Consider the following 15213-nt stretch of genomic DNA (forward strand, 5'->3'; position numbering starts at 1 on the left):
GCAATATTATATCATTTGAACCAAAATTAAAAGCCCCTTTCCATTCGATTACATCGTATTCTTGAAAGCAATAATAAACGATGTCACCATTAGATAGCGTTAGCTCGAAATGCAACAATGGCAACAGCAACTGTGTCTTAGCTTACTCTCAAGAGAACGCTAAGATCTGGAGCAGGTAATGCACCAAATGCAGCCTCATAAGGTTTTCAGTGTGCAATATACAGAAAGAAAGTTAGAGTACCACTTAACGACTGATACTGTCAATTGTATCATTTTTTTCTTCAGATATTAGCCATTACATAAAGTCTAGGAAATTATAGGTTGTGGTTACCATGACTGCGAATCGGAAAATATTTGTATCCCGTACGATACGATTACTTCAGATTCAATTCATAAATCAGTTAACAAGTAGTACAAGAATGGAATTTTCTTCTTCTACAGCCAGGTAACTAGAAAGAGAACTACTGATGTGGCAGCTAGTACGACTTTAACAACATGTCATACTTGATTCACCACAAATAAATTTAAAGGCAACCTTGATACCGTGAAATCTGTGCAACACAGACTTTTTACAAAGATACAAATTAAACTGAAAATGTGACATATTTAAGAGGAAATAATTTTGAACTAGTCATTACACGCCAAGTACAGCTGGAAGGCTGAAACAAACACAAAATAAAAAATACTTGTATGTCTGGATTCGCCCACTGATTACAAGATGGTAGAGTAATCATATGGGAGTGTGTTTATGTTATCAGTGAATTATGTATTGTCATCATATACAGACAAATGAATCACATTAACCGTAATGTTGTATATCGCCTGATGGTACATTCTTACAAAAGCCATCTATTGCTGATTTCAAGTCCGGTCAAAAATATAATCATTGTACGTGTTAATTTGAGATTGTTATTGGCCACACATTCGTATATGTCTTTAGTACTTCGATTTCATCTCTGTAGTCCTTAACCAATAGCGATTATTGCCAAGGCCACAAAAGGTAAATATAAATACATCGCATGATTCATCATGAAAAAGACCAGATACCTTCGTATTAGTCTAAGGAATATCAAATAAACTTTCGGTTTTATAATCCTTTGTGTCGTAAATCTGGATGAGATATGTTATGTCATTATAAAAATTAGGTCTCTACATGAATACATAAAGAATCTATATCTATCAGTGACATTTAATAACCATATACTGATTTCCGATTTTTCGTAAAAGTAAGATTCCTGCACTAACCACTTGTTTAACTCGAACACAGGAAGTCTCTAACAAATGGGTCTGGCTAATTAGACTGTTTTATTTCTTAAACTAACACCATGTTTTTATATCTGATCGGAATCCTTGTAAATATTGTTTCTTGTATATAAGAACTGTGTTTTCAACGGCATCTATTTTGAACCTTCATTCTCTTGCGTCAATTATTGTATCTTTTCAGCAAAGACATAATTATTCACGACTTCAAATAAATCACTTTCAAAGTCGACAGAATGGTCTTCAACTCAAAATGTTAAATAGTACTTAGTCATATAACACGATCCTCCATGTATAATTTAGTTTCAAACATAATTAAACATACAAATTACGAGATTGGATAACAAAGCCCGCTTTGTTGTTTAACGTGAACAATAATTTAAGTATCAATGGTTTGTGCAACTTTTATCTCTAGTAATTTCTTTTACAATGACGATAAATAACATTCTCAAGAATTTTATTTTCATGCTCTAATGGGTAAATTTAAATAGCTGTCGTAATTCTACACCTACTTCTACAATACCGATGAAACGTTAATGATCTTTCAAGGACATTACTTTGTCCCTCTTTAACTTTAATGTATTGTTTGCCTACCCATTTAAAATTCTTACATTGAATCATGACACGCGATCTGAATTTTTAACCGCTGGGTACATAATGAATGATGATTTTCTTTTGCGTATGTGTGAGCTATCCTCCGTCTTAAATTCCTGATTCTACCAACAGTAAAATAGTATAGTCTGAGAGCAATTTTAAGTATAGGATGCCAATTTTTATGGACAAGTCCCAGCGCACTGAAATAGTGTACTGGGTTAAAATTATTTGTTCAGACATTCCTAAACAAAAATGTCACTCTGCATTAAGTTATCTTCAACCATGTAATAGTCATGTATGTTACCAACGGATTCAATCTGAAATACTTTTTCTTTCACTTACTGGTAAATCTCCTCTGTTATCATTGATCCTCGAGTCTCTATTAGCATTTAATGACTGGTGGCAAGTTGGTTTCTGAAAATCATTTAATCATCCAAGACTTTATACGGAAAATACGTCATTTCTCAAGGATTTGGGTGTCATGTTTTCAAAACGGTTCGTTTGTCAGTGAATGTGACATTATTACAATGGTTTGCATGTGACTCTAACGATTGTTCCACAAACTAAAAACTACGACTTTCGAATCTGTCTTTTTTATGGAAGCTTCTTTACCATGCTATTAAAATATATTAACTAAGAAAAAAGTCTTTACCAAATGAAATGTATTTCTGAAATAACGACTTGATAAATAAACGAAGATGTGCTCGACTTCTAACTTTGAATTATCATGACTTTCAAATCAGTCGATGTTTTATTCTCCATAGCTGGCAAAGCAAACCCATACAAGTGTAAAATGCCATGCGGTTAATTTCACATTTTGCACAAATAAATGTATATAATTATTTTTCGACTGTTATTATTTCGTTTTAAAGAAATTAAAGCAAGTCGACAAAAACAATTAAAGCAAGTCGACAAAAACAAAAGTTAAATTTACAGAAGGTATTGTCAGATTTAGAACTATCTGAATGATTCTAATTTATGAATAGCCGCTGGTAGCTTCAACGTTAACAAGAACCAATTTAAACTTAGACATGAAAATATGTTTAGCTTGAGTGATTAAACAGACAATGCAACGTTTGACATGCAATCGTGTATTAACCTGACGGATTAAATAGTTAAATAGACAATGCAACGTTAGACATACAATTGTGTATTAACAAGAGGGATTAAATAGACAATGCAACGTTAGACATGCAATCATCTATTAACCTGAGTGATTAAACAGACAATGCAACGCTAGACATGCAATCGTGTATTAACCTGAGGGATTAAACAGACAATGCAACGTTAGATATGCAATCATGTATTAACCTAAGTGAGTAAACAGATGAAGTAAACTTAGACATCAAATTATGTTTCAGCCTGATAGATTAAAATATGTTAGCTTAGACATGCATTTAAGTATCAACATTAGTAATTAAATAGACAATGCACGCTTAGACATTAAATCATGTATTAGCTTGAGGAATTAAACAGATCATGAAAGGTATGGATGGTAACGATTTAGTTCCGAAAGATTTTTCAATTGGTCTGCTATTGTTACCACAAGATGATCTGTCAAATGTAAAATATGCAGTCATGTATTTATCCAGGTTAATATAATTTGATATATACACATGGATTTAATAACTCCTGCTGTCATTGTGACCTATATTTTAACTTTGGACCTTTGGGTTCTGTTGTGCATGTTGTATTCTAGCTGAACCCTACCAATCTTTAGGACTGCTCCAGTGGCCCAGTTGTTAGAGCTTCCGCTCCGGATGCGTGAGGTCGCGGGTTCGAACCCCGGTCGAGTCATATCAAAGACTTACAAAAATGGTACTAACAGCTGCCTCGCTTGGCTCTCAGCATTAAGAGGTTAGTTTTAGGACTAGTCGGCCTGGTGTCAGGATAATGTGACTGGGTGGGACATGATGCTACATGTCTGAGGCACGATGTCCAAGTGCTAGACATCACTCTAAACCGCCACACTTCATACATCGTAGCGATCTGACTGAAAAATTGTTAAAGCTACGTTAAAAATCCAAATCACACACACAATCTTAGGCTTGCCTTAGCTCACAGGTGCCCAAATGAGAAATGCATTTTTGCACATTTATGACAGGAATCAAATTCAACCTATGCTGTTAGAGTAGCTGAGATCTCAAAGCCTTTTATCTTAAGACCATGAAACCAGTTGTAAATCAGTGATAAAAGGATTGATTTTCCACTCAAAGAGTGGTAACTATTGAACTAATTTTCATGTCAAATATATACTAAATTTATAATAGAACTGAATATATTTATGTCGGTGTGCAATTTAAGTATCGCCATTGAGAATACTGTAAAACTAAAGTTGCATGTACTGAACATATGAATTGCTTATAAACTAATTATACTGGTCAGTAATTTCCAGATAGTTTTAAAAACGTTTCAACCGTAAAATAATGATTACTGTGCGTATTGATTAAAATACATACAACGGAATACATTCTGATCTTAAAGTGCATTTCTTGCATATACTCCCATTAATTATCATAAAATAGCAAAATATCAACCTACCTCGCACTAATTAACGGTCACTATAAATAGACAAGAACAAAGCAACAACAATACATACGAAAACTGGAAATTTTCTAGAGACTAAATTATCATCTCTGTCTGATAGCTTCAACTTGCTCTATTGTAACGTACATGCATAAACGCGTGCAGAACAGAGCTTTTCCAGATTACACCATCCTTTCTAGTTTGTTGTCTCTTATGCAACTATCACATTTTACTGTTTCCTCTTATTTTCAAGAGTAACTTTACAACACCCAAAGTAGTAGAAATAAGTAGTAACGATAAGACTGATGGTTATCAAGTACTTTCTACTGACATACTTGCCTATTTTTAGGGTGAATCTCTAATTATCAAGTACAGAAACACATAGGCGACTGCATACCCTAGTACGTTCTGTAGTACGTGCTGTAATATCAAGATGTATAAGAAAGAGTTAAAATAATGAACCACAAGACAGCAACATATTGTACTCAAAATCAGCAGATATGCTTCATCTTTAAAGGGGGCCCTGAGTGGGGGCCGAGTGGTCTAAAGCGCTTTTCGTTACGGATCACTGCAATCTCACCTCTGTCTGCGGCGGTTCGAGTCTCGGATTCAGCCAATGTGGGTATGTGAGAAAGCTTGCCAGTAGCTTTTCGTGGGTCGGTGGTTCTTTCCGGGGTTTTCCCGGGTTCTTCCTCTACCATTAATACTGGCCGCCATGTATAGCCTATTGTGTGCTGAAAAATGGCGTTAAACCCCACAACAACAACAAAAATCATCTTTAAAGGTTTTGAGATTTTGGTTTGTTTCAGAAAAGGTTTTTCTTAATGGCAAAATTGATTGTAGATGATGTCTGCGTTTCTATTGTAGTACTTATAAGTAAAGTACAATATTAAAAATATGGCGTTATTATACCTCGAAATGAAATAAGGAGAAAGGAAAAACCACAGAATGCGCCCATATTTTACTAGAATTCGATAAGAAAACAACCACACAATCAGTGTTTTAACTATTACGGACTCCGTTATCGGCATTAAATGTAGTGCTAAACTTAGGAAACTATCACAGACTTTAGACGTTTGTTAGTGTCGTATTCCCTTTCAATAGCAGGAGGTTTAGCCCTCTGGTGGCATCCACACACCTTCCCAAGATGACTTTGGGAATTGGAAACAAAAAAAAAAGTCACCACACATCGCATACACGCATACTAGATTTTACCTGGAGTTACTATCATCTATTCTGTGCAGGTTATTTACAAGTTATTTCCAATGTCTTCTCACACAGCAGTTCTGATTTATATGCTCCAGAGTCGTCAGTGAATATTAAAAATAAATCGCCGTTACTTGTTTTGCACGTGGTTTTTATTAATTCTTTTAATATGATAAAATACACAAATTATCAATTAAATTCAGTCAAAATACCAACTGGCAAGAGCGACTGGCTATTTAGTTTTGGAATGATAATCCTCCGTGTCCTCTCTGTGGTAAAATAGGTTTCCTGGAGCACATCTTATCAGCATTCCATACTTAAATAATTCAAGACCTTTAAAGATATATGCATAACATGGTCCTCCGACACCTAGCAGACATGTTGGAGAGGGAAACAATGAAGAAAAGACCGGCATCAATCACCAGGCCAAGATTTACCAATGCTGTCAAAAAGAAGACACTAGTAACACCTCACCGGGGGGGGGGGGTCCTCATTGAATCAGTGAGTTGGGACAAACATGTGGCTCTTATGAAAAACTTGGTTTTCCCGGAAATTGTCCAGACGTTTCTTAGTCCAGATGTAGTGATTTGGTTAGAAAGTAGGAAGAAGTTGGTGGTCATTTGTTTAACTGTGCCTTGTGTTTAGAGGTGTCATGTGGCTCAGAAAAGAAAGCTGACCAAATATGCAGAGCTGATGGAGCCAAGCAAGAGCAGGGGATGGAATACCTGGTTGTTCCAAGTAGAGGTGGACGTAGAAGGATTCCTGCCCAATCCATATGGAATATGTTCAGTGTTCTAGGGATGACAGAGAAACAAAAACGCAAAGGGATGGTTCAAGAAATTTTCCGAACTGTTGCAAGAGCGTCCACCTGTCTGTTAAATTGTTAAGTTGTTAAAAGCTACGTTAAAAGTCACACACACCACCTGGTTTTGTATGAAGCGTGGTGACACAAGCTGGCTGCCTACCACCAACAGGTACTGACTGATCAATACTGCATCCCCATCATCAGGAGTGTGTTTTGGAATAAGAGGCTAAACACCCCATTATGTATAGTCCCTGTTAATGATGTTAGTCTTGGAGCGGCAGATACGCATTGTTGCAATAAACAGTGTATAAGCATTCATAACCTTTGCATTTTTACAGACCGCCACAAAATTACTTTCTTAAGTTCAAACACTCTATCATAATGCGTATAGCGTTAAGTCAGTCAGTATGTATTTCTCTATTCCAGTATGTCCATAACGTACCAGTGTGGAAATTGTAAAAGTATAATTATATGATACTTTAGCACATATAGTAACACTTTCCATAACGGTCATTTTATTATATTTTCCCTTTGTTTTTTATTCTCCGTTATAGTCAATGACAGTTTTGTAAGTTTAATACTACTTTTGGTCTCGGCCATTATCATCTAATCGTCTTGATTGTTATCCAGTCTCCGCTATGCTCTGTGACAGTAATCGAATTGTATTACTTCTTTTAGTCTCGAGCAGTCTTGACTGTTATCCAGTCTCCGCTATGCTCTGTGACAGTAATCGAATTTTATTACTTCTTTTAGTCTCGAACAGTCTTGATTGTTATCCAGTCTCCGCTATGCTCTGTGATAGTAATCGAATTGTATTACGTCTTTTAGTCTCGAACAGTGTATTATACTGTTCCAGAGATGTCTTCGTCTATGGTAAATACGAGATATTTTCTGAAGTTGAGTAAATTTGTGTGCATTTACTAGTTGGTTCCCTCAAGCTACTTATCACATTAGGACAATATATGCAAATTTTCTGACACTTCTAACACGAGCTAGGTATATATATATATATATATATATATATATATATATATATATATATATATATATATATATATATATATATATATATTAGTCAGCAGGACATTACACACAGCGTAATGATGGTATAATGCTGTTGGATAGTAGATGATTATTTATCGATAATATCGATAACTATAGACGACGTGGTAGACTGTAAGTGTGGAGTATTGGATACTACATATCGCGTGTTGTATAGTATATGATTGTAGGATAATATATAACTAGCTCAAGTACGGAATATAACTAAGTGATTGATATTATACGTCGGATGTTGGTTAGCATATGACTTAGTACTGATAACTATACACGGTGTGTTAGATGGTTAATTTGGGATGCATGAATTGTATATATGGGGAGTGAGATAAATATATAATTATATAATTAATGATATATCACTAAATGTCGGATAGTAGATAACTTTTTCAACAACATCTCCTATCTAAACATAAGGCTTTAAGGCTGCCATTTTTAAAAGAAATATACGGGGAAACGGAGGATTTCATGTTAATTAACCAATACATTTCCCGAAGAGCCCTATGCTGCTGCTCCTAATATAGACCTACAGTGTGATGTTAATTCCCGTAGAAACCCAAAACTACTTCAATTATTCAGCTCTGCACATTCTAACAATGTAACAATGAAACCCCATTTGATGTCAGACACTTCTATTATTACGCCAATCAGATTTTAATCCGATTAATTATATGTGTACATCCTCCCTATTTTTTGTAACCTGCATCTCCCAACGCCACACACACCGAATTTATAAACGAAAAGCATCATGGCTATAAAAATTACATAAAACGTTTTTACATTTTACTCGTCAGTTTATAACGTATAATTTGATTATTATAGTTTCAACACAAACGAAAATCTGGGACGTACACAAGCAAACACTGCTCACTGTTCGGTTCTAGTTTCCGGAATAGTCCCATTGAGAAGAAGGAAAACAACTCTCTGCGTCCAATAATTTGCAGTGTCTGTTCTTAGTATTTCTAGAACAAATTTAACAAATAAAAAGGAGGAACTCTTGTACACATGTGTTCAAAGAGATGAAACGCCAAAATATCGGTATTATTTTGATTATCAAAGACGGTAAACATACATGACATGTGATGCTTGAAAACATGCTCTAGCCCAAGCAATTATAGCGACTGTGTTACTAAAAATAAACACATCCCGTTTGATTTGAAACAACCAGAAGTTGACAGTGTTTGGGGCACTCTTACGACAATCAGGTTAGAGATTATAAATCGATGAGTGAAATTACTAATTTTTATACATTTTCATACCCTTCATGCCGTTTGTCCTTCAAATTCGATGGTTACAAAGAACACGTCAAGATGTGCGAATGCTGTAACCATGTAACCATAACATCAACCTTAAATTCCCGTAGCGCCTTCGAGGGTCCCACAATGTAAAAACTACGGCGTAATGTAAATTCCCTAAATTCCTCATGTAATGAGGTCAACAATTTCAAACAATGTAACAATAAATACAATGTTTCCTTTATAGCTTCAGTGTTAATTCCCATACGTCTCTACCTGTCCTCCTCTCTTTCCAGCCCCTTACGTCTCTATCTCGCCCCGGTACTCGCTTTCCCCACCCCCAGGATGTAGTGCTGTAGGAACGACGTTCTCTTACTCTTTTCAGGCTTTTCTGCTCTCGCCATTGTCCACACACACACACACACACACACACACACACACACACAATTCTGAGTAACATGCGTTCCCACACTTTTTAACTGCGTTCTCTCACGTCTCTATTTAGCACTACACCGCTGCCCACCTCAACTCACCCAAACCCCGATGTAAACCTACATCATGTTGTTCATTCCTGTTCGACTCTCAAGTACTGAGGTCAACAATTTCGAACAATGTATATACTAAAGTAACTGTACAGCCTGTGTTGATTTCCTATTTGTCCGCGTAAATGTATGACTATTTAACATTGATGTTCAGTTTGTGACTCTACTAACCTGCTCAATCACTATCATGTCTCTTTATTTTACTTCAACCCTGCCAAGAAATACATTATTACTAATGGGCACTTCGCTGAAACCTATGTATATAAATCTTCCAATGCATTATTACAAAGGCAGGCAGTAAAATAATACTGAACATATAATGCTTTAGGAAATACATGACGCAGATAACGCCTGCCAAATCTGCAAAGGAATTAAAGCGATACTTACGCTCCGAAATTCTTGTGTGTGTACCTGCTTACAGAACGTTCCATGGAATGTTTTTCAACTTTTCAGACATTATTGACATGAGGTGAACATGTATGCGGATGTTGTTTAGTCGTCATGCGCCGGTGCGTTTCCATAGTTATGCCCCTTCTGGTGATCAATGAATGTACTTTACATGTCGATTATTGTGTGCCCAGTTATTTCCATACCTGTCACATAAGGATCTGTAGTGGATAAAAGTGGATTGAAAATATTTTCTATGTTGAATTATAGAGGTCATTATTTTAGTTCAACAGTTAGCATGTTCGATTTTCCATTTCATACATCCCATTTAACACAGCAAAGATCATGTTTACGAATTTTGTTTTTAGTCTTTCTATTGGTATGTTGATATATGTTTCTATGTCTGAATTTTGCATTTTACGTTTGGAAATTAATTCCACAATCCACATCGCCCGTTGAGAATATTAATTATCGAGAAGAAAATTCCACTGTATGTATGCCAAGAATAGTTGTGCATTATGACAGGTGAAACTTTCTGATCGCACTTCAAGAAATATCCCCAATATTAACAGACATGTAATCTTAACCCACTTTTTATGTTCAAAAATGGTGACAGTAAGAACTCATTTCGATAATGCGACATATTATTTATTTCGAAAACATATTTTTTATGATTCAGTTGGTCTGTTGAGTATTTAGCTGGATCTGGTTTGTGTAACACTTTACTCTACTTTCCAAACATCGAGGTCAGTTCTATTGATTATATTCCTTTGCCTCCCATTACAACCACCTCACCGCTCCGGTGGCCTAGTGGTTAAAGCGTCCGCCCCGGATGCGGAGGTCGTGGGTTCGATCCCCGGCCGAGTCATACCAAACACTTATAAACATGGTACTAACAGCTGCCTCACTTGGCGCTCAGCATTAAGAGGTTAGTGTTATGACTGGTCGGCCTAGTGGCATAATAGTGTGACTGGGTGGGACATAATGCTACATGTCTGCGGCATGATGTCCCAGTCCTAGACATCACTATAAACGGCCACACTGCAGACATCGTAGCGATATGACTGAAACATTGATAAAGCTACGTTAAAAATACAATTCACACACACAGACACACACATACACAACCGCCTCAGCTTTTACGAAACAAGGATTGACTGAGAAGTTGTAAATGCATGGAACTATTTTTTTAATTTGTAACTTCTCGGCTAATTTTAAGGTGAAAGTAATTGTGTAATTAGCCCAAGTGATCAAAATAGATTTTGGTTTCTTTATTTTGCAAACAAAAGCCCTACGAACAAAATATATGATCTTTCAGCAACTTACTACAAAACGTATTCCAAGGCATGTTGTTACCTCGCAGAAATAGCTGAGGTTGTCAGAATCCTGTTTCCGTTTGCAATTGAAACATCGCTCGGCCATTTCCGTCAGATCGTGAAATAAGCCTCGGATGTGATTCGTTGCAATTGAGAACTATATATCTGAACTATTTTCATTCACATGGAAACATGGTTACTAGGGAAACAAAGTGGAAATAATAATAACTTCGGCATTTGCTCTCATAACAAAGACAAATCATCAAACACATCAAACTGATGTGTATTCCTAACACTACTTCCGAGGTTATATTTTGACCTGACGGAAATAGCCGAGCGATGACTCTTGTGACCCTGAAAGATCAATACCTAACGAGTCAGGAAAATACATATAATTAATTACTACTGCAAGCTGTTACTTCCTTTTTTGCTTTCTTTTGTCAGTCTGAAAAATATACCATATGTACCGTAAAGGTCATCAGCACCACATAAAGAAACCAACGAAAAGTGTGTGCATATATGTGGTCATAGATTATATTAGGAATGTTGTCTAACCTGGCAAGCAAACAGCAACTTTGCAAATATTTTTAATAACCCTTGTTTTGAGCGTTACAATCGTTTGTCTGGGATTCACAATACTAATTCATTTCTCATAGTAAACCTAAGCAAACATCATGATAGTAAAATATCAAAAACCTTAAATGTATGCGTGGTCAAGATCAAATATATAGATGCATCCTGGATGACAGCTTCTGTATAGAGAAAAAGATATGATCCGCTGCATTTTCTGGACCTACTGTGTTTGCAACATGGGTTTTCAATTTGGCATGAACGAGTCAGGTGCTAATTTCAGTAAAGAGTGTTTCAAACTCAAGGCCGTTAAAGAACTGAAATTCCATCAATAAAACAATGGGGTTTTTTTTAGTTATAACTAGGATAATCTCTCAAAAGATTCCTTTTATTAGCCAATCGTGGCTAGCCAAACTCATATATACTCTATCTTATCTTCACCCATTTCTAGACTGGTTCCTATTTTTCCATACAGTTAGTACCGTGAGTCTTATAGACCTTTTTTTCACTTGTAGCAAGCCTAAACTGACAAGCCAATACCACTGGCTAGTAACTTGCCCGTTTTTGTCCAGATTGGTAAGTGACGTTGTTCGCTGAACCGTTATTCCTATTATAAACTATTTGGAAACCTCCTCCTGAAATGCAGTAATTGGCTAGTATCGTCACATGAGCGAGATGCATCACGAAAAAGAGTACGGAGATTCCGTTATTTCATTAAAATGAAGGATGATACTTATCTGTGTTTTCACGAGAAAAGGAAATATTACCCAGCTGTCGTGGACATAACTATTCTCCTTCAGCAAGACGTCTCGCGTGGCTGAGTGAGACGTTTCACATACGAGAGCATGGTAAATGGATGGCTGTGATATCTCACAAAATTTGGATATATGTCTCAATCCTAGAGTTTAATTCTCACGGAATAACTAATTTGTTCTAATTTTTAAACTTGGTTTTATTGTAAAGTAATTGATAAATAATACATCTACGTCAGATGGAAAATATTTCAAGATCAGTCAGTGGAAATTCTTCACAGATTTAGAGAATATAGAAGTGACAGCCTGCTTTTGCAATATAACACACACACACACACACACACACACACACACACATATGTCCCTCTCTTAATAAGAGGGGTAGTTAATTAGATTTGGCTGGCATTATCTAGAGGATGACCTCCCTCGATATTATAGCCCGGCGGAAGTGAAAGACGAATGGAATTTCAACAGAGAACTGAGCGAGATTACTGGGGAGAAATAAAGCAATATTAGCCCCTTTTGACAAGAAAATAACATATTGAATTAGAACAAATTAATAACAGCAATTCCAATTCAAGTTAGATTATTTCAATAGAATGTAACAGGTGTGTCTCATGTGGATTTATTTCATCATCAGAAGGAGAGGTGAAAAGAGCGCGATGTCCACGATTGATTGCATCACCTCCCTTCCCTTTGACCGTATATCAACGTCTCCTAGTTCATCCTTCCTAAGCTCTATGCTTTGCCCCTTCATGGACTTCCTGATCCCTTTATTCTGACCTCGTCTAACTTTCTTTCCCCGGACTTCTGTCTTCAGACTGTCTCGTCTTTCTCTCAGAAAGCTGTTCCTTATTGCAGTTCTCTTTCAGAAGTTGTGCGTCCTAGTACTAAACCTGTCTTTTCTTTTACAAGACGACCACCTGGTTCCTTTCTTGTTTCACGAGGAAAGCACTAACCTCTGTATGCTTTCCACGAAGTCGAAACAAAGTTTTCTCTTCTAGGAAATTTTCAGACTAAAGAATTGCGACTAAGGTCGCCAATTTAAAGTCTGATTGCTCTAAAGTGTACGCACTAATTTATTCTGCCCAAACGTAGGCAGCGGTCCCTAATTTTTCCCAAATAAATAATTCTTTTCATCGGGTTTAGACAGCTCAGAATATGTGAACGACAGTGCGTGACAATTTCCCTTTGAAAAAATGATAAGTGGACATAGGTTCCTACCAAGCTGTTAGGGTTGGTAGCTCAGATGTTTACTTTCTAAGGACCGTGTTAAGATACCCCGGTCAATTTCAATGAGTTGAAATGCTGTCCCTTTGAAGTTTACACTGACATGGATGAGATGAACGAAGAAAAGTCGAAGTGACACTTCACAAAGACTTTTCTGGCTTAAATGCGATAAAATTGTAATGCTCAATGCATCCAACTTTAAAGTTCGCTGCAATTCAAAATTCGACACTTAACACATACATACATACATACATGCACACACATCCATGCATGCATACATACATACATACATACATACATACACACACACATCCATGCATGCATACATACATACATACATACATACATACATACATACATACATACATACTTGTCTAAAGGATGTCATGCAACGATTCGTAACACTGTTGCAGAGAGAGAGACTTGAAACCATCGATGTGTACAACAGTTTGACTCTTGATTCAACCGCCGAAATGACTTCAGATATTTCAGTTGGACATGCCTGAGAATACCCATGTAATTACCGCCTAACGTATCAATATATTTGAATTTGATCATTTGGGTAACTCCCGGAATGTGATTGGCCTCTGGCTGTGCGTGGTGATTTGGAATAAGGTTTCTTTGATAAAGCCAGATAAATTGCTGGAATCGGGGGTCGCATAAGCATATGTAGTTAAATAAATTACACCTTACTGTTATTTTTACTGAAACCTACCATACTTAATCATGCATTGGTACACTAATAAAACTATCTTGGTAGGTATATTATGCTCTAAGCAATTTTTCAGCTCTTAAAACTTTTAATATTGTCTGGACCCAAGATGTTTTCGGACAGCGCATCCATCCCAGACGCATGGGATTCCTGCGGTTGTGTTCTAGTTGCTAAATTTGGCAGTACAAACATTGACAGCGAACAAGACTTCCTCTATCTTGATCATTATTAATGCACAAACTCGAAAGTTTCGTTGAAAGAATCGTTAATTAGCGCACCATGTACAGCACATCTCTATCCTCGGCACTTTATCTGCTTCTCTTTCCAGTTCCAGCGCTGTCACCAGCTATTGTGTGACGTGTGTAAAAAAACGAATATTGACATCTTTGTTAGCGAATCACCCCCAAGAGGTTAGTATCAACTCCTTATAAATCTTTACTAGCCCTGAAGCTTGCCTATGTGAAAAAGATAAAACAACAGTTCCCTTCATCACCTTTAGTGCCGCTAGAATTGCAGAAATCCTTACTCGTGCACTGCACCCAGGCCCAGTTATTATACTAGTTACCTCAATATTATCTTGACCATTTTTGCTCTTACTGTGAGCTTCTTGCTCTGAGGACGATGCACATTCGAATCTCGAACCCGCTCGGTTTCAGCCGTTATATTCAGTAGATAATAAGTGACCTATCACGTTACCAGACGAGCCTTCTTGAGGGGAAAGTATCTCTTCCGAAGCAAAAGTCATGAGAACTTAGATACACCCATTAGGTTTCAGTTAAGAGGAATATACAAGCAAATGCTAAAAATTAGAAGAAAGAAAGAATAAAAGAAAAACGGTCTTAGGACTGGTAAAGTACACTCCTAGTGTATGCTGCTGTCAGTGCAACAATATTCAATAACAAAAACCAAAGAGATTATCGTACCCATCACTCAGCGAACCAAAATGTTTTCACCTAATTCCTGTTTTGGAACAAATCTGGGACACCATGCGTGGCAAAATATCAACGCCATCAACACAATTA

General features: G+C 36.6%; 1 protein-coding gene across 3 annotated transcripts in view; it reads right to left on the reverse strand.

Moving 5' to 3' along the window:
* LOC149804570 (globin-2-like) overlaps window positions 1–9726 on the reverse strand; it is a 57142-nt gene extending 47416 nt beyond the window's left edge. The window contains exon 1 of one of the 3 annotated variants that reach the window (XM_089941664.1): window positions 9612–9726. Coding sequence is in view for 1 of the 3 variants with exons in the window: in XM_089941679.1 (XP_089797805.1) it covers window positions 9612–9655 (44 nt within the window). In the remaining 2 variants the exon portion in view is untranslated. Of the gene's footprint in view, window positions 1–2196; window positions 2214–9611 lie in introns of those variants that run through there. The other 2 variants (XM_089941679.1, XM_089941672.1) reach the window with 2 other exon arrangements.
* Window positions 9727–15213: the final 5487 nt, after the last annotated feature.

The sequence above is a fragment of the Sinohyriopsis cumingii genome, chromosome 2, assembly GCF_028554795.1.
Source record: "Sinohyriopsis cumingii isolate HCF-2022 chromosome 2, ASM2855479v2, whole genome shotgun sequence".
In the NCBI taxonomy this organism is placed as follows: Eukaryota; Metazoa; Mollusca; class Bivalvia; order Unionida; family Unionidae; genus Sinohyriopsis; species Sinohyriopsis cumingii.